The 20839-nt window shown below is 44.3% G+C and overlaps 1 protein-coding gene across 1 annotated transcript; it reads left to right on the top strand.

Moving 5' to 3' along the window:
* The first annotated feature begins 1477 nt into the window (after window positions 1–1477).
* Window positions 1478–14138, top strand: KBTBD8 (kelch repeat and BTB domain containing 8). Its single transcript, XM_075005094.1, has 4 exons — window positions 1478–1584; window positions 5322–5532; window positions 6275–7389; window positions 10583–14138. Exons 1-4 carry the CDS (start codon window positions 1569–1571, stop codon window positions 11044–11046), a joined length of 1806 nt encoding a protein of 601 aa, XP_074861195.1. The 5' UTR covers window positions 1478–1568; the 3' UTR covers window positions 11047–14138.
* Window positions 14139–20839: the final 6701 nt, after the last annotated feature.

Genomic DNA, 20839 nt, shown 5'->3' with positions numbered 1-20839 from the left:
TCATTCACAACAAAAGCTTGTTTGTCTGTTAGATTAGTTCTCGTGCCTCTTTACTATTTATTGGCATCACACGTAGGAACTCCAATTAAGGAACCCCATTGTGCTAGGGGTGGTACAAATGTGGAAAAGACAGTCCCTGCCCCAAAGACTTACAGTCTAATAAATATTTTTAGCTGTTTTTACTGAAAAATCAACATAAAGAAGTCCTTACTGGTTGTATTATCCAGTAAGTATTGTACTACTGACCACGTCCCCTGTAAGTTCCATGTAAGTAGTGTTGGGAATATTACCACTCATTTCTCTTTCATGCTCCTTGTGAATGCAGCAAATTTTGCAGGCCCAAATAGCTTGGAAATGAACATTCTTAAAACAAATCCCTCCAAGACGTCAAGTCTGCAACTGCATCCATGCAGAAAGACCACTGTGCCTTTGCGAAGCTCCCCTTAAGTAAGACAGTCTCTGGGTAGGCACAGATATTTGCTTGCCAGAACTGGAGTGCAAACCTGCTTCACGATTGGGCAGTCTTGCAAAACTTTTGGGCATATGCTTAACTTTACCAGGGTGAGCAGTCTCATCAAAAAGCACAAACAATCCTATGTTGGTAAACGAAGGCTTTTCCCCCTTTAGTGAGTCTGGAGCTGGCCTAGAAGCAGGTGAGACCCTGGAGCTAGTGTGGGAAAAGCAGTCTGGACCCAGTAGCTGGTGTGGGAAAAGCACACTGGTGCTGGGAGCTGGTGTGGGATGAGTGCACTCATCCTAGTAGCTGGCAAGAGACAAGCATGACGGGGTGAGGAGCTGGCATTGGGCAACTGCCGTGCATTCAGTTCCCACCCGAGCGAGTCATGGAGCAACTTCCCCAAGCACACGTGCCCCCTGGAAGGAAGTGCCCAGCACATGCCTCTGGCTCCTAGGCACAGGGGTGGCCAAGGTGACCCTGGGCTGCTCTCTCCCAGGCTCTGCAGCTCTCCTGGGCCGGGAACTGTAGTGGAAGGAGGCAGCGGGAGCGATGCCTGCGACCAGCGGCCGAGGTTCCTGGACACCTCAGTCTGTCTGGTCAAAGCCCACGCTCCCTGCCTCAGCGGAGGGGCGGTGGCAGAGGAGTGGCCTCAAGGAAGGGGCGTGGCCGCAGGGACGTCTGGGTTTCTTACAGGCGGTTTCCTTCTCACCGCTGCCTATCTTCCCAGGCCGCCCTGCTAGCCCCCGAGAAACGCCGCATTTGAGCATGGCTTGGCAACGGTAGCTGCGCGCTGGCTCCCCTTGGCGCCCTCTGCCCGATGAGAACTACAATTCCCAGCAGTCTCTTCGCGGCGGACATCATAGAACCACGGGTCCCAGCATGCACCGCGCACGAGAGGCGGACGGCCCCCGCTTCCCGTCACGCCACATAGGTCGAGAACTACGTTTCCCGGCAAGCACCACGAACGGTGGCCAATCAGCGCATGGTAGCTTGGCTGGTGCGGGCAGGCTGGTTGGCTGGCGAGGTAGTATCCACAGCGCGGAGAGGAGTAGGGCAAGGGGAAGCGGCCCTGGCCGTGACATTTCCTTCGCTCGCAGCCCGCAGCCTGAGAATGGCAGCGCTGGGAGGTCAGTGCGGCAGGGTCGCGGGAAGCGTAGAGGGGGCAGGAGATGTGGTGCCGGGGGGGGAGGGCGATCTGGTGGGGGGACAAGAGTTGGGTGTCATGGGGGGAGGGTGCCCGAGCGGGCGCCCGGAGTCGGGGTACCTGAGGGGGAAGGTGTCTGAAGGGGGAGACCAGGGGAGAGGGCGTCTGGGTGGGGGGTGGAGTTGGAGTGTCACGGGCAGAAGGTGTGTGGGGGACACAGGAGGGAGAGTCGGGGGGATGAGGATGTCTGAGGGGAAGAGCAGCGTTGGGGTGCCTGTGGGGAAGGTGTCTGAGGGGGGAACTAGAGGAGGGGTTGCCTGAGCGGGAAGGAGTTTGGAGGGGGTACCAAGTGAGTGGGGAAGAGAATTGTGGGATAGGTGTCTGGAGAGCAAAATGTGGAGGAAGGTGTCAGTTTGGGGGTGCAGATTTTGGGGCCCTATCAGAGGGGAGAGTTGCCTGCAGAAGGGAAGGAGAATGAGGCAGAAGAGCAATGTAGGGGTCAGAGTTGTGGGGGATGCTAGCTGAGGGTGAAGTATGTGGAGGAGAACAGAGTGAGAATGGACACAGAGGATGAGCAGTCATGGCACTGATTTGAAAGACAGATGAGGAAGCAAACTGGTGGGGGGAGTTTGCAGGTCATTAGGCTCAACTCCTGTAAATAAATAAGCTGGGGTCACGAGGTGGGAAACTGTGTTGCCATCTCCATCCATTTGGACAGGGAAATACTTTGATTTTGTGTGTGTTGGTTGGGTGACTAGCAAGTGGCAAGAGAGTTTTTTTGGACCTGTCCGGTGCTGGCTGTGAGGGAGTTTGCATTCCCTTCTCATTCCTCTGAAGAAATGGGTCTGTCCCACCAAAGCTCATCACCTAATAAATTATTCTGTTAGTCTTTAAAGTGCCACTGAACTGCTTTTTTGTTTTGATATTATATAGACTAGTATGGCTAGTTCTGTTACTACTTCAGAAGGAATAGTAACAGACAAGGAAATGCATACTTTCTTCAGAAGGAAGTGCATACTTCTTGCAGCTCCAAGATAGTGCCTTTGTTTTGAGGTCTGAGAAAGAGTTGGAGTTGAACTTAGAAAAGTGGTTTATTGAGTAGTACCATTGTTTTCAATACTAAACAAGAACAGGTGACTCACCTGTACTGTGAAACCACTCACTGTAGTTCAGAGATGTCAAGTCTTAATGCACTGAGACACTTTTACTGAATGCAGTTTAAGGGAAATACTTAAAGTTGTCTCTGGAAAAAAGAAGCATTTTTTGACAATTGCTCTGAGTGATATGTGATGAGATATTGAAAATCTTACGTTCCAAATCTGCCAGCAGATTCCAGTGCACATCAGAGCCCTATTGATTTCACAAGGAGTAAGGTTGTGCCTGAGTTTGGAATAGGGGAACATTGCAGCACAATAGCACAAGACAGCATTTAAATCTCCCATCCATCACAACTTTTTAAAATGTGTTTAGTCCTGAATGAATTATGACCATTTTCTATGCAGTTAGCAGTAGTATTGGACTTGCAGTTGTCAACACTTCATTTGTCCTGTTAGGCTTTCATTTGTTGTTATACAAAAATCTTCTTTCCCTTATGAAACAGCTTGTTGTGCTTGAAACATTGCTCAGTTTTCAGTTTGGGCTTTCCCGTGTTGGGAACTCATGAGATTTGCAGAAATATACAGTTTCTTGTTTCTTGTCACAATAGATGTTAAGTACTTTCACACTTGAGTAATAATTTTAAGTGCTAACCAAATAATTGTTTAAAAATAAATAACATGTAATATGTATGTAATATTTGTGGCTTTACATGCTTGCTATTGAAGCATAAAATGCATTTTGAGATTGTAATCTTGTCAGTTATTTGAAAAAGTCAGTGGCCAACGATTATTTCTCATTTCATTATTAAGTATGTGCATAAATGTTTGGAGAATCAGAACCTGCACCACAGGCTTGGTTCATTCTTCTGTAAAAATGGGATAATAAAATACTTCATACAGATCAAGAAAAATTGGGATAACTGTGTGAAAGATTATATAATATGTAAGTGCAAAATATATAACATTAGCACATTTACTTGGATCCTTAACTCAGTTATATTTTTTCTTTATTTTGGCAAGTAAAAAGAAAATATACATATTTTATGTAAACAGTTTTATTTAAAAATGTAGTGTTGTTTTTTTTCAGGTTAACTTTTATTTTGGATTTCTTAAAAACAGTATTGTTAAAATTTTTCCATATATTTTTTTTGCAGGTTGAACCTCTCTAAACCAGAACTTTGTTGTCCGGCAACATCGTAACCGGGCATAATTTTAGTTAGTTGGATGACCAGTTATCATGAGTGTGCCCAAGTTTCCCATGGTCCCAGCAAGTTTGTTTACAGCCACCAGACCTGGCTCTTAGGCTGTGGCCACACTAGCCCCTCCTTTTGGAGGGGCTATGGTAATGTGGCACTTTGGAATATGCTAATGAGGTGCTTCCAGGAATATGCAGCACCTCATTAGCATAATGGCAGCCACGCACGCATCAAAACTTACGGTTTTGAAAGCAGCTGCCTGTGTAGCTGGGAGGTCTTTCGAAACGGACTCCTGATTTCAAAAGCCCCTTACTCCCAAAACCAGATGGAAATATGGGGCTTTTGAAATCAGGGGGTTGTTTCGAAAGGCCCCCGGCCACACAGGCAGCTGTGTTTCGAAACTAGCAGTTTCGAAGCGCATGCAGCCGCCATTATGCTAATGAGGCGCTGCATATTCATGGCAGTGCCTCATTAGCGTATCCCAAAGTGCCACATTACCATAGCCCCTCCAAAAGGAGGGGCTAGTGTGGCCACAGGCTTAGTGTTCTGTACTGTTATTTAGCACTAATTGAACTCTATATGTCTTCTAACAGTCCACAAAACAGTGTAAGCATAGGTAATGCTGCTAGACACCATTGACCTTCTGTAATCTGGCACATTTTCTTGTCTGGAACTGATCAGCTGCTGGATTAGAGAGGTTCGGTCTGTAGTAATTTTTTTAAATGGGTATTCTGTCAAGTGTATTTTTTCTTCATTCTTATAAACTCTTATCGTTTCCTCTTTTTTTTTTTTTTTTAATTAATTAAAAGGAGATACAATCAGTTTGGTTTCCAGTAAATTTTTCTTCTAGTTTTCAAAACTTAAGCTTTGATTTAGCTGCTAAACCAGAGCCCTCCAAATTTCTCTATTTTTATCTTTTTTTGGTGAGGTTTATGGAGAAGCAGTCCTATTCCAGGCTCATCTTATTTTTCTAGCTCAGCTTGATTTCAACATTCCCTCAATTGTCATTTTTGAGGACCGTACTTGATTTGGTCATTCTGTCTCTCTTCTGTTAGGCTTCATGAGAAGCAATGTCATTCCAGGCACATCCTGTTTTCCTGGCACAGACAAACTGTTACATTGCTTTAAGTTATGGATAAGCGGAAGCTCTAAGTCGAATTGGTGGTCCTAGTTCTTAGCATTTAGGAGGAGAAACTCTCTAAAATATATAGTAGATATGACTGTTTCCTCTTAAAGTTGATAGGTGTAATTTACAGATTTATCCATATAGGAGATTGTGGAATTTAGAGACATGAACATCAAATCAGTAGTCATTCTTAATACTGACATATGGGGTCTCAGTGTTAATATGGATATATTTCTGAGAGTGTGTTCTTCTGCTCTTTGTTGAAATACAGTAAGACTGTTTTGGTTTTTTTCCCCAATAGAACTAAGTAAGTTTTCACAAACATCAAATGGAATTCCTTCTTCAAACACAGTCAGCAGTGGAATGGATCCCTTTCATGCTTGCAGTATTCTCCAACAACTTAAAACAATGTACGATGAAGGACAGTTGACAGATATCGTAGTGGAAGTTGATCATGGGAAGACATTTTCCTGTCATAGGAATGTTCTTGCGGCAGTCAGTCCTTATTTCAGGTACCGTATACAGTCCCTGCACTAGTGTTTACCAAATGCAAAATCACTTGTAATAAATTAATTTTATTGAATGCTATTTTATTTTTTGATAGCAATTATAGAACTTATACACAGCAGCTGTACACTGTGTAACATCTGCGGGTGATGGCATACAGCTAGTAATAAATGTTTCTTCTTTTTTTAAATGCTCTTTTCCAGTTTGCTTTTAACATGAATGAATTAACAGCACATACATTGTTAAGAAAAGTTACTTCAGTATTGATTTAATGTCCATGTTGTCTTTTTTTCTCTCTTCTTTTTTTAAAAATCCCTCTTCTCTATGGGACATCCATTCTATTTTTTTTTATCATATTCAAAATTTACTTATCAGTCTACATTTTTATATATTTTAGCATATATTCATATATATTTAGCATATGCGGTTCATTATTATTTATGATCCTGGGTTGAGTGTTCAGACTGGCAATTTGAGAGACCCTCATTTTTATGGAAATAGAGCAAACTTGATATGGAATTAATGAGATGCAAACATGAAACTCCAAACTGTCATTTCTCAGTCACTTGAAGGAATACCACTGCACTTTATATTTACATAAATAAACGTGACTGTGTAATATCACTGATGATCAGATATGTTCTATTAGACAAGCATGCATGTTAATGTAACTACACTATAGTTTGTCTTTAGACCTGTAAACAGAAGGGAATTGAAAATAAACTATTAAATATTTTTCTTTTGTAGATCTATGTTCACTAGCGGCCTTACAGAAAGTACCCAGAAAGAAGTTCGTATAGTTGGTGTTGAAGCAGAGTCAATGCATTTAGTATTGAACTATGCATATACCTCCAGAGTAATGCTGACAGAGGCCAATGTCCAAGCTTTGTTCACTGCAGCTAGTATCTTTCAGATCCCTTCCATACAGGACCAATGTGCTAAATATATGATCAGTCATTTGGACCCACAAAACTCTATTGGGGTGTTTATCTTTGCTGATCACTATGGTCATCAGGAACTCAAAGACCGATCACAAGACTACATTCGTAAGAAGTTTCTGAGTGTCACCAAAGAGCAAGAATTTCTCCAGTTGAGAAAAGACCAACTCATAAGCATACTTGACAGTGATGACTTAAATGTAGACAAAGAAGAGCATGTTTACGACAGCATTATAAGGTGGTTTGAACATGAACAAAATAAAAGAGAAATGCACCTTCCAGAAATATTTGCCAAATGCATCCGTATGCCTCTGTTGGAAGAAGCATTTTTAGAGAGAATCCCTTCCACATTTGCACAGGCTATGGCAAAAAGCTGTGTAAAAAAGGGACAACATAGTGCCAATGGCTATACACAACGCCTCGGAATGACTGCTTCTGAAATGATCATATGTTTTGATGCTGCCCACAAACACTCAGGAAAGAAGCAAACAGTGCCTTGTTTAGATTCGGTCACAGGGAGAGTGTTTAAGCTATGCAAACCACCAAATGATTTGCGGGAAGTTGGAATTCTTGTATCACCTGATAATGATATTTACATTGCAGGAGGCTACAGGCCGAGTAGCAGTGAGGTCTCCATAGACCACAGAGCAGAGAGTGACTTTTGGATGTATGATCACTCTGGGAATAGATGGCTACCTAAAGCTCCCATGCTGCGAGCCAGAATAGGCTGCAAACTGGTTCATTGCTGTGGTAAACTGTATGCTATAGGTGGTCGTGTTTATGAAGGAGATGGCCGAAATTCGCTGAAATCTGTGGAGTGTTACGACAGCAGAGAGAACTGTTGGACAGCTGTCTGTCCGATGCCTGTAGCAATGGAATTTCATAGCGCTGTGGAATATAAAGAGAACATCTATGTTTTACAGGGTAAGGTACTTTAACTGTGCAAGGAATTTTGTTTTATCAGTCTGGAAGGGAATAATTTAGTCCCTCTTCTTGTACTCCTTTGGACTTCATAAATTGCTCACTTCCTGTGGATGTTAAAAGTACCTAAGGAACAGAGCATAGAAAAAAAAATAGAGGTGGAGATGAAAGGAGGAAGAGTAGGAGGGGCAATGGAGAATGGAAATGTAGCATTGCTGCTGAAAGTGGGGGCAGCAGTTTCACTTCTTGTATTTGTTAAAAGGCTCATAGTGAGGGGAATTTTGTCCTTCTTTTTGCTTCAATACCCCACATAATCCGTAGGCTTATTGGGGAACTTTCCAACCTCTCCTCACTTCCTGAGTGATTTAATAAGGTCAATGTACCTGGTCAGAAAACTTTCATCCATATATGAAGAAATCCAGTTTTGGACTGCCTGTGACAATGAGCCAAAATAAGGCTAGAAGATCCCAGTGCTCATTTTAGCAGAGGATTATGCAAGGTGAGGGAGAATTCATCATCATCATCAACCGTGGGCTCAGCACCCATTGGTGTCTGATGCCTCTCTCACAATTTCCTTCCATCTTTCCCTGTCCAGTGCATTGGAATAGATTAAATAGACTTCATGCAATTGTCAACAAAAATCAGAGTAGTCTATAACTAAGCCCAAGGAGCAAGAGATTTTACAGTGAAGGGGGAGTGCTGAAAAACTTGCAAGTGTTTACTGGTAGGATATGCAGTGGTCTGAGATCCTGAGTTGATTATATTGGTATCAACTACTGTGCTATTTTAAAGGACTTGTTCTTTTTTAAAACTATTATCAATACAATTATATCATTGTTCTGTAAGAATATATGCAGATCTATTTGTAATATACTTCACATCAGTATAGAACTGGAAGGGACCTTAACAGGTCATCTACTCCAGTCCCCAGGCTGAGACAGGAATCCAGTATTACTTTGATTAGACAAACACTTGTCAGGGATGACTTTGTCTTAAAAAAAATCCAGTGATGGAGTTTCCACAACCTTCATTGGTAATCTGTTACAGCGCTTAATTACCCTGATAGGAAGTGTTTTCCTGGTGCCTAACCTAAATCTCCTCTGCTGCAATTTAAGCCCATTACTTCTTGTCCTCTCTTCAGTGGTCAAGGAGAACGCTTTCTCCTTCTCCTCTCTATAACAACCTTTTGTGTATTTGAAGACTGTTATGTGCTCCCTGTGACTTCTCTTCTCCAGCCTCAACAAACCTAATTTTTCCAATCTTTTCTCATTGGTTGTCTTTTCTAGCCCTCCTGATCGCTTTTGTTGTTCTCCTCTGGACTTCTCCAATTTGTGCATAGCTTTGCTGAAGTGTGGTACCCAGAACTGGACACAGCCAAGAACTGGTTTTGTAGAATTTGAGGGGATTCAAGTGGGAGGCCCAGGGAAGTCCTAAGATCTGCAGAGAAACCCCACAGATTTCTAAGCACCTGTAGAGGCTCAGGGCTCAATATGTCAGTCTTGGGCCCTCAGATGGCTATTCTCCCTGACTTTCAGGAACAGAAAGTAGAGCCTATCTTTGTGAGGGGGAAACAATACAAGAAGCTGATAACTAAGCATTACCTACAGAGGGAGAAGAAACCAATGTAACTTTGCAAGGAGTCAGTATCACACATCAGTGCCATGATTTCTCCCAGCTGCAAACTATAGCTGCACTGAGTTGGGCTGATGAAATTTTATGGGCTGTTGCAATAATTCTGTAGAACAGTTGCCTTCCATTTTTTATTGTTTCTGGAGTAAGTGAACAGGGAGAACCAAATTTTGTTAGTGAAAAACACGTGGTACCATGTCAGTCTGGAGTTTCGGCTAGAATTCTAAGTTTACCAGTTTTGTTATTTGGGCTTGCCAACTGACCCTTAAAGTGCCTTCTTTTATTGCTTTTGAATGGTTCTATGGATTAAATTGATGCTTACATAAATAAATAATTTGGACTGTGCTAGCCAACCCCAAATTACTAAGACTGTCCCTGTAGAATGTTTTCCTTACACTTAGCCACATGGGCAAAACAGTATAATTTTCACTGTAGTATTGATTTAAAAACTGTATACTACAACTTGCGTGATCTAGAAAGAAGCAGCACAGCAACTGCTGCTTTTCACAATTAAGTAGTTTTGTGCACTTGTCTTAAAGATATCACTTGCCACTCACAAGGACATAAAACAAGTTCATAAGCTTCAAGTATGACTTTGGCTCTAAGACTCATTGCAATGCAACTGTTGTTAAATATTGTATCGCAATGTGAAGAAATCTATTGTATCCGTGTAGCTTAATCTTTTAAATGGAACTCCACTCTTTTTTTATTTTCTCTTTGTTCTTGCAAACTTTCCTTTTACCTACAATTTTGTGAAAGAATATGTATCTGTGTTGTTGCTTGACAAGATGTCTTAAAATACCTATATGGAAGATACTGTTAAATGTAACAAAGTATATGGCGTCATAGGAGGGGAAAAATAACTTTGTTATACTATATTCAATATGTTTTGAAGAAACTAATTTTATTTTTCCTCTTCAAACCCTCAAAGACTGCATCTCCCTCGAATATTTTATTACTTGCACTACCTTTACGCAGACTGGAAGAGCACCAGCTTTAGTTTGTGTCTGAAAGTCTGTCATTTTCAACTTGTAGCTAGCAATCTGTGTGGTCTGTATGTGATGCTCGTTACTGTCTAACCAAAAAGTAGTAGTAATTAGCAGGTTCATGCAAGGATTCCATTTGGTGCCGTTTGAAACAATCCTATTGTAAGTCACTAATCCATCCATCTCCCCACTTGCACACAACACGAAAAGCTTTTAAATCTATATGGGAGTCTGCGATGCACAGTTACTTGCCCAGGTTTCGCATCTTTCGTGCAGTTCATTCAGAAGTCTTGTGATAGTGTACTGATTACTCTTTATTTTACCAGGATATTAAAGAACCACGAGAATACTTGAAACAAACACCCTAAGCTTTAACCTTAAAGGACTTTTCTCACAACCTCAAAGATGGTGTAGAAGTATGGAAAAATGGCTAACGTAGGGTGCACATAAAGTATTGTGGTGCTGATAGCCTTCAAGCTCTCCCCCATTTTCAGCCTGATATCAGAGTCTAGTAGTCACATGGAAGTGATAACTCCCAACTTCTGTCTTACATTGTTGGTCTTTTGTTTTTGTTTCCCTAGGAGAATTTTTCCTCTGCTATGATCCTCAGAAAGATTATTGGGGCTTTTTAACCCCAATGACTGTGCCTAGAATCCAGGGCTTGGCAGCTGTATACAATGACTCCATCTACTACATAGCTGGAACCTGTGGAAGTCATCAGCGTATGTTTACCGTAGAGGCCTATGACATCGAGCTAAATAAGTGGACAAGAAAAAAGGACTTCCCATGTGATCAGTCCATTAATCCATATATTAAACTGGTACTCCTCAAAAACAAACTCCATTTGTTTGTTAGAGCTACTCAAGTCACTGTTGAAGAACATGTTTTTAGAACCAGCAGGAAAAATTCACTCTATCAATATGATGAGGTTACTGATCAGTGGCAAAAAGTGTATGAGACTCCAGACAGGCTTTGGGATTTAGGCCGGCATTTTGAATGTGCTGTTGCTAAGTTGTATCCACAGTGTCTTCAGAAAGTTATTTAATTTTATTTAGTAACAAGCCTTAGCGATTTCAGTGGTATCTGATGTTAGATAAAAAAAAGTCTTAAGAAAACAAAGAAATTGTCAGTATGTAATGTAAGCTGAAACAGGCAGATTTTGTACATGGGGATGGGTGCTCTTAAAGGTTGCAGGCTGGGAAGGGAATTAGTGGTTCATTTTAAAATTGCTGATTATTTTCCCAGGGGAGCAAGGAGGAGGTTACAAAGTGCAATTATCACCATTTTTTTTTTTTCTGGCAAACACTTAATCATGTCATAGAGGGGTGTTTTTGTGATAAAAGTAAATAAGGAACAGTAGAGCCAGGATAACTATGCACTACAATGAAGGGAAATTAGCATTAATAGCTAAGGACATCCAAGCTAGTTTGATGTGACTTTTTTTAAAATACGGGTAAAATCCTGAGGCAATATCACTAGGTCTTTATTTTGGATCAGCTGAAAGTACATAGAGGAATGCTAGCTCCTGATTCTTAATTATCTTTTTGTACTGTTTTGACATCTAAAATGTTTGTAATGTTGTTTGTGCACAATCTTAGTTTAGGAGAAATATCTTAGTGGAAGCAGAATATGAAGCATATTTGTCCAAAACAGAGAAGGCCTACTACGATTTTCTGTCTGTGGGTTTTGTTAAAATCAAGCTAACAGTATAAATAACTCTTTTCTGCCATTTAAATATAGTGCTTGAAAAAGCAGGTTTCATACTGCTTAAAAACATGTTCCATCCCGCGAAGGGCTTAAACCCAAAAGTTAATGGTGCTATTACATTTTTAATACTTGTATATCTGACATGAATGGGACAAGCCTACACCACTATTCAAAAAATGGTCTGCTATTGTTAATGGAATCTGACTTACTAGGGCTCTATCCTGCCAACATGTTTTTTATTTTTTTTTTAAACTAACATTTTTACTGTGATGGACGTTCCCACACAGAACTATGACAGGATATGATCTTAGTGGCTGTTAATTTTGTGGAGCTCGTTCTGCCTCTTGTAAAGCATTTGCATGTGCTTAAGTAATACTGAAAAATGTGGCTTAACTTGAGTATTCTTTTTTTCCCATCCCCCCCAAGAAACACCCAAATATCTTTTACTATTTTGTTCTGACCTATAATGTGAATTTTTTGCACTACTGAGCTGTCTTCATGATCCAATTAAAAGAAAGTTGTTCACAGAAGTCAATGGTTTAAAGCATTTTAAATGCAGATATAGAATAAGGATCCCATATATTAACACTTTCACTGTGGATTGAACATCTAATTTTTTTTTTCCTAATGATAAAGTACATTGAAAGTTTAACTTCTACTTCAGTAGTTTAAAACTGGACGTAAAAGGGAAAGGCTTAATGCTAGAGCTCATATCAGTTCTGCTCTGCCAGGAGTAATTTGTTACAAAGCTTATTCTCTCCAGAATGAGGCATGTTGTATCTTCCTATATATTTAAGTGATTAACTTCTCAAATTGAGATAAAGGAAAACTATTTTATTTTAATTGATAATGTTAAGCATTGTAGCAAAGGATGACCATTATCTGGATTAACAGCTGTTTCAATAAGCCAAATGTTTCATTCAATAATAATTTAACAGCCCAGCATAACTGTTGAGAGATTTTGGATAACATTGTCTCAGTATACGACCTTTGTTGTCTTTAAGCAGAGTTTTTTTCTTTCTTTTTTTTTTTAAGGAAACAAACTCACTTGGCTTTCTTTTTGTTTTCTTTAATATTTTTTGCAAGATTAAAAAAAAACTGTGAAACTAAAAGGGAGAAGAAAACACCCTCTGTGCATTACATACCTCATCCTCCAGAGATTGACCAGAGTGCTTCTTTTAGGTGTGGGTGCTGGAACAACTTGAAATGTTTTAAGATCAAGAGTGTATGCCTAGTTGCTAAGTTGCATTTTAAAACAATGTTAAGGTATGTGGTTTCTCTTTTTGTTTAGTTCCTTCAAGATACTATTGTTATCAGCCAACAATAAGAATTTTTCTTATAAAGTACATCTATTTCCATGGCGCTCTTTCACATTTTCCATAGTCTTTGGCTTTTGTAGGACTCAAACTGCAAACTTTCTGAAGCACCCTCCCTTACAGTATTGCATTAGTGTGTTCAAAAAAAAATTTTTTTTTCTCCTTTCCAAAAGTGTTATGTAACTTTTTGTTGTTTTTAAAAGCTTGGTTGAATATTTACAAGATTTCTTGCTGCTTTTTGACAATCTATATTTATTTAGTAGAACAAATTTCAATATATTACTTGAAAAATGACATAGAATTTTGAGTTAGCAATTGTCTGGTCATATGATGTATAGACGTACAATATGCTGTGGGTAATTCTGCAGTAGGTTTATTAATTTTGTTTATCTGCACTAAAGTATGAAGATCCCCATTTCTTCAACCATTCAAAGAAAGAGCGTGAGCCGAGACTGTAATGTGGTTAAAAGCTAAATCCTGGAACTTGCATAGGAGTAGAAAATACTGAATCTTATGTGTGAATAATTTGTTTAAACAGAAATATAGATGAGACATTTTGCCACTTCTTAAATGCGTTTAAATTCTTTAAAGGTCAGATTGCTGGTGAAGTCTTGCTTTAGCATCAGACTTTAAAAACAAACTTGTACAGTGCGAGAACAATTGATCAAAACTGCACCAAAGGTACTAGTAGTTTCAGTATGGTTCTTTGAATCCCCTTTCTGCCCATTTCATATTTCTTCTGCTCTTGTTTAGACAGCCCTTATTAAATTTCCGCTTAAAATCTGAAGTGTCTGGCTAAGAATATTCTCCCTTCCATCTTATCAAAATAATTTGGATTCCCTCTTTTATTCGAAATTTTGATGTTGATTAAATCACTAAAACTGATATTGGTGCATCTGATGTGTAGTGTGTATGAACTGCAAGAAATCTAAGAGCTCCCTGTTTCTTAAGGCTGTTTAGAAATGGCATCCAATGTTCAGTGCTCAGGTATGTTAGTAAGAAGTACTGTAGTTCTATGAGGGCAAATGTGTGGATTTTTAAACATTTTGCCATAATTGCACAATTTTTGCATTTTTACTTAATGTCATGTTACGTTTCTTAAAATAAAATGAACCTATTGTTGAAATACAATGGACTTCAACAGATTTTAATGACAAATGGAGTTGGTAGAACAAGCAAAGAGAATCTCCTCTACTGTGTGGTTCCCCTTCCACCTCTGCAGTTCTATACCCCAAATACTTACCAACCCCGCACTTTGAGGATCCTGGGATATTGCAGTGAGCGAAGAAGATGGGGCTTCCTTTTAGGACCTCAAGATACATCTCTGCTTCAGACACACACAAGAATGTAGAACAGCCACTTACCGCATTTGCCAAGGCAGGCATGAGCAGCTTGAAAGGTTTTATTTATTTATTTTTCTTGGCCTGTTGATTCTTGTGCCAGTTTTGCAGGACTATTTATACTTTTGTTCAGTTTGTCCTTTTTGCTTTTTTTCCCCACATAGCACTCTTCATCCTAGGTCATGGAGTAGTTTACAAACCTAATGTGGAGCTTTCCAGCAACCCTGCAATGTAGGAAAGTATTTCATGAGTGTTAAAAGGAAGGCACAGGGGGTTAAGCAACATGGCCAAGGTCACATAGGAAGCCTGGACAGAACTCGGAATAGAGCAGGAGTTCTCAGTTATGACTTTAACCATAAGTCCATCTTCTAATTAATTCACTGAAACAAGGGGTTCTTGGACACTTGTCAGCACAGCACATTCTCCAAGACTTCTATCCTTGTACCTTCATTTCACGAAACTTAAAACCACTCTGTTCTGTCCCCTATTAAAGAGAAGATGAAAAATGGTAAAATACAGACTGTATCTGATCAGAAACAGTCAAATGATGAGTCCCATTCAATTACATCATGTAATATGGAAAGCTTAAAAAGTGACAAGATTTTAATGTGCTTATATTCCAATACTGGAAGTCTAAATAATAAGATGGATGAAGTGGAGTGCCTCTTATCAAACCAGGGTATTGCTGTAACAGGCATCATAGACACTTAGTAGAATGAGGATACTCAATGGGACACAGTAATACCAGGTTACAAAATATATCTGAAGAAGAGAACAGGGTCATGATGCTAGGGAAGTGTCACTATGGCTACGTCTACAGGTGAAGCCGACATCGAAGTAGCCTATTTTGATGTGGCGACATAGAAATAGGCTATGTCGATGAATAACGTCTACACGTCCTCCAGGGCTGGCAATGTCGATGTTCAACATCGACGTTGCGCAGCACCACATCGAAATAGGCGCTGCGAGGGAACGTCTACACGCCAAAGTAGCACACATCGAAATAAGGGTGCCAGGCACAGCTGCAGACAGGGTCACAGGGCAGACTCAACAGCAAGCCGCTCCCTTAAAGGGCCCCTCCCAGACACAGTTGCACTAAACAACACAAGATCCACAGAGCCGACAACTGATTGCAGACCCTGTGCATGCAGCATGGATCCCCAGCTGCAGCAGCAGCAGCAGCAGCAGCCAGAAGCCCTGGGTTAAGGGCTGCTGCACACGGTGACCATAGAGCCCCGCAGGGGCTGGAGAGAGAGAGAGCGTCTCTCAACCCCTCAGCTGATGGCCGCCATGGCGGACCCCGCTATTTCGAAGTTGCGGGATGCGCAACGACTACACGCCCTGCACACCCCTCACTGGTGCTCTCCCATGTCCTTCCCCTGCAGGTCGTCTGTGCCATCAACGCCCTGCTCCTCCACAGGCTCGTGCGGCTTGGGGACCCAGATGCCGCCATCGCGGGGTTTGTCAGCCTGGGCTTCCCAAATTGCTTTGGGGCTCTGGATGGGACCCATATCCCCATCCGAGCTCCAGAACACAGTGGAGGACCCTTCCTGAACAGGAAGGGCTACCACTTGGTGGTCCTCCAGGCCTTGGTGGACAGCCGGGGCCGCTCCCTGGACATTTATGGTGGCTGGCCTGGCAGCGCCCACGACGCCCGGGTGTTCAGGAATTTGGGCCTGTGCCGCTGGCTGGAGGCGGGGACCTACATCCCCCAGTGGGAGATCCCTGTGGGGGACACCACCATGCCCCTCTGCATCATCGCAGACACGGCGTACCCCCTCCGGCCCTGGTTCATGCACCCTTACATGGGCCATTTGTCAGGCAGCCAGCAGCGCTTCAGCACGCGCCTGAACCATGGGCACCAGGTGGTTGAGCGCACTTTTGGCTGCCTCAAAGGGCGCTGGAGGTGTCTGCTCACCCGCCTGGATGCAGGCCCCACCAACATCCCCCAGATTGTGGGCGCGTGCAGCGCACTCCACAACCTGGTCGAGAGCAAGGGGGAGGCATTCTTTCAGGGCTGGGCTGTGGAGGCCGGCAGGGCCGATGTGCAGCCACCCGCTGCCCCCAGTCCCCAGGTGGACCCCAAGGGGATCTGGGTCCGGGAGGCCCTGTGGACCCATTTCGACCAGGCCGCAGGGTGAACACTGGCAGGCCCCCCACTGCACCCCTCCATCCTCCACAACACTCCCTGCGCCCATGCCCACACCACAGAGCACCCAAGAGCACCCCCCCCTACTTTTCTTGCAAATAAAAATAGACCTGTTGTTTTTGAAAGCACAAAACAGTGAATTCTCTTAATATTAATACAAATATATAAAACAAATAGTGGAACAAAGGGGGGGAACTATTTACATGGGGGGGCAGGTATCATAAAAGAACAAACTATATACAAAATAATGGGGATATGTACAAAGGGGGAGGGAGGGGCCCTGCACCCGCTACTGTCCAGCACCTGGGGTTGGCGGGCCCGACTCTCGCCTCCGCCTCAGCCCTGGCCGATGTTGGCTGGGGGCCGAGCGAACCGGCAGATATGGCCGGCGGGTGTCAGCAGGTCCCAGGTCCCCCTTGGCAGAAGGCCCCGGGGTGGCGGACAGCGGTGGGATGGCGGGTGGAGCGGGCAGGGTGGGCACAGCGGCATGGCATGGGGGGGGCCAGGTAGTCCGCTATGCGCTCAAAAGTGCACATAAGGGCCCCCCATGCCTCCTGGCGCCAGGCCAGTGCCTGCTCCTGCAATTGCAGGCACCTCTCGTCCACCCGCAGCTGCCGCTCCGACAACTCCAGCTGCCGTTGGAGGGGCGCGAGCAGCTGGAGGTCCGTCACCGTCCTCTGGTGGTGCTGGGTCTGCCGTCGGCCCCACCCTGGGGCTGGTTGGTGCTCTGCCGAGGGGCTGGCCTCCAGCGATGGCCCCGGTGGGCTGTCCGGGACCACTGACACCTCGCCGGCACTCTCCCGGCCCTCCGATGGTGCAGCTGAGGAACACGGGGGGAAGAAGAGTGGAGACAGCCGTTAGTGTGGCCCCCGAGCCGTGGCCCTTGTCCCCCCACCCCTCTGCTGCTAGTTCCCCATCCCTGTTCCCGGGAGATGCTGCTGCTGATGATGGTTGCCCCCCCTCCAGGGGACCCGAGGTTCCACTCCCCCCATCCCCAGGGATGGGGCATGGCACTGTCCTGCTGGGGGGCAGGGGCTGATGCACTCTTCTGAGGGACATGCCACTGCTGTCCTTGGGGCCATGGTCATATCTCTTGTCCCCGCCCCTCAACCCCGGGGGTGTGCACCGGGGTGGGGGGCGGGTACATACCTGACGGTCCGCTCCCACGGTCGGGGGACACCCTCTGGGCAGATGCCCTGCTGGAGCTCCGGGACAGCAGGATTATTTGGAGCCCCCCATCGCTGGAGGAGGACTCCCCCTCCTCCTTCTCCGGCGTCCCAGGGGTGGGCTCCTGGGGGGGCCCCTGGGGTGCGGGGCTTGCCTCCGGGGTGGACTCCGCCTCCGGGGCCTGCTGGGGCTCGTTGGCCAAGGCGTCAAGAGTGGCCGGCAGGGAGGAGGTGTGCCGGGGGCCCAGGATGGACCTGAGCTCCCTGTAAAAGGGGCAAGTGGCAGGGGCAGCCCCAGATCGGCTGGCTGCATCCCAGGCCCGGGTGTAACCCTGCCGCAGCTCCTTGACCTTACTCCTGACGTGGTCAGGAGTGTGGGCAGGGTGACCCCGGGCGGCCAGGCCCTCGGCCAGCCGAGCAAACGCATCCGCGTTCCGCCTCTTGCTCCCCATTACCTGGAGCACCTCCTCTGCGCTCCAGAGCCCCAACAGGTCCCAGATCTCGGCCTCTGTCCAGGAGGGGCCCCACTGCCTCTTCCAGGGCTGGCTGCCAGGCTGGGAGCCCTGGCTCCCCTTGGGGGGGGGGGTGCCCTGGGGGCACTTGCGGGGGGCTGGCAGGCGGCCATCCCAGCGGGGGGGTGTCTTGGGGCTGCAGGGAGGCGTGCAGGCTGGCCGCGTGTTACTGCTGCTGCCTGCACGCGCTCTCAGCTTCCTGCACAGGAAGGCAGGGGGCGGGGACCTTTAAGGGGCCGCTGCACGCAGCGACCATAGAGCTCAGGGGCTGGAGAGAGCATCTCTCAACCCCTCAGCTGATGGCCGCCATGGTGGACCCCACTCTTTCGATGTTGCGGGACGCGAATCGTCTACACATGCCCTACTAACGTCGAAGTAGGGCACTATTCCCCTCCCCTGGTGGGGATAGCGACTTCGACGTCTCACCTCCTTACATCGATGTCAACTTCGAAATAGCGCTCGCCACGTGTAGACGTGGCAGGCGCTATTTCGAAGTTGGCGCGGCTACTTTGAGGTAGCTGGCATGTGTAGACGCGGCTGAAGTTGTGAAGGCCAAAACTATAACAGGGTTAAGAACAGAACTTGATAAGTGTATGGAGGACAGGTCCATCAATGGCTATTAGCCAGGATGAGCAGGAATGATGTCCTTAGCTTCTGTTTGCCAGAAGCCCAGAATGGGGGAGTGGAGAGGGATCACTGAGGACTACCTGTTCTGTTCATTCCCTCTGGGGCACCTGGCATTGCCCACTGGCAGAAGACAGGATATGGGGCTAGCTGGACCTTTGGTCTGAACCACATTTTTAAGCTCTTATCAGGAGAATCTATGTTGTATGTTACATTGGTTGTGATCCTTGCATTCTCCCTCTCAGAATGCCAGCTGAACTAGGGATGATGGGCTGGCTCTATCACTTCCTGGGACGGCACCATGGAGCTGTCGATCTTGGGTGACTGATCGTGCGCTGACTGGACCCCACTGTGAGCTTCAGTTTAGAATCTGAAACATCGACTAGCGCTCTGCAGCCCTCACATGAAACCCACTCTAGCTTTAATGCCCTTGTAATGTGTTCTAAGTTTCTGGGCATTTTTGAGAGACTTTTGGTGGGTTTTAACTGCTTGGCTTAATTAACAGTTGGCTTATCCTCTCTCTGACAATTGGGATGCCTTCCCCTGTGCTCACAGTGATGCTAGTGCCTTTTCTGTTCACAGACTTTCCAGTGGTCTGCCAGTGCCCTATTGTCCTCAGCCTTGTCTGTATGTTTTTTGGTCTCTGTATTTGCTTGGGTATAGAGTTCATGGGCATTTCCAAAGGCTATAAAAGGAGGTAGGAAACAAACTAGCTACAGCCTCATTCAGAGGAGAAGTTTGTATAGATGCCTGTAAATTTCAGCTCATGCAGTGGTCACTAATTGGGTGTCTAGAGGGCACTTTTGGTTTAGAATAGTAAAGGAGGTATCTCGGGGAGACTGTAGTAGGACACTTCCACCATGGACCAACCTCTTTACTCAAAAGAATGCACATTCTTTGAGTTTCTTGGCTCCTCCCCCACAAAAGACAAAACAAAACTCTATCCAGGAGTATTGCATATCCACCGTGTTCCTGATGTTCCTTAGTCCATATGGAAAAAGAATACAAGAGTAAGAACTTTCCTCAGCCAGACAACCTCCTGTCCCCACAACACCCAACCTGGGATAAGATTCAAAAGAGAAAAACAGACAAATTGGCTTGAGTGCTCAGTCTCAGAAGAGGAATTCTGTATTAGCTATCAAAGTCTCCATCTCCTTCTCTTGGAGTGCTTTCATGCAATGAAGGTAGCTTATTTTCTTCATGAAGCAAGGAAATACTAGGGCTGTCAAGGAATTAACAAAATTATTTGTGCAATTAATCGCACTGTTAATAACAAAATGCCATTTAATATTTTGGATGTCTTCCGCACTTTCAGAGATGTTGATTTTAATTACAACACAAATAAAGTGCACAATGCTCACTTTATAGTTCACCTAACACATGTACTGCAGTGTTAAAGTTAAAATGACAAATGTAGAATTACATCAAAAAAAAAGCATTCAAAAATAAGTGTAAAATATTAGAGCCTGCAAGTCCCCCCCAAGTCGTCCTACTTGTACAACCAATAGCTCTTTGGTTTCCATTACAACACAATAACATGAAAATGTAGAAGACCAATCAAAATATTTAATACATTTAAATTGGGATTCTATTGTTTAACAGTGTGATTAAAGCTGTGAATAAGCAACAGGTCTAGAAAATACACCTTCCGACAAGTGTCAATGGGAACAGAGGTAGATTCATGCTAGCCTCTGATTTTTAAAATCCAGACATCCTACAAGTTTTCCAACACATTTCTTGTTAAAAATAAACAAATTTAGGTGGTAGACAAAGTCCTCCTGGAAAAATCTGCTAGCTGAACTTTCAGAAGTCCATAGATAAGTTTTCCAAATACAGCCTGGCTGGGTGAAGTTAACACTCACTCCTCAAACGTTTCACATAATTCAGAAGTTAAGGACTAGATTGTGTCATTTATATGGGGCCATGAGCAGAAGATGGCATGGCTCTCACTGAGAAGTAGAGGGGAAACTCTGGTTCAGGCCAGCTTTTTGAGCTGGTGTAGCCAGGGAGATTGGGCCATTGTC

Source organism: Carettochelys insculpta, chromosome 11 (genome assembly GCF_033958435.1).
Source record: "Carettochelys insculpta isolate YL-2023 chromosome 11, ASM3395843v1, whole genome shotgun sequence".
Lineage (NCBI taxonomy): Eukaryota > Metazoa > Chordata > Testudines > Carettochelyidae > Carettochelys > Carettochelys insculpta.
This window is presented reverse-complemented; position numbering and strand designations above follow the sequence as displayed.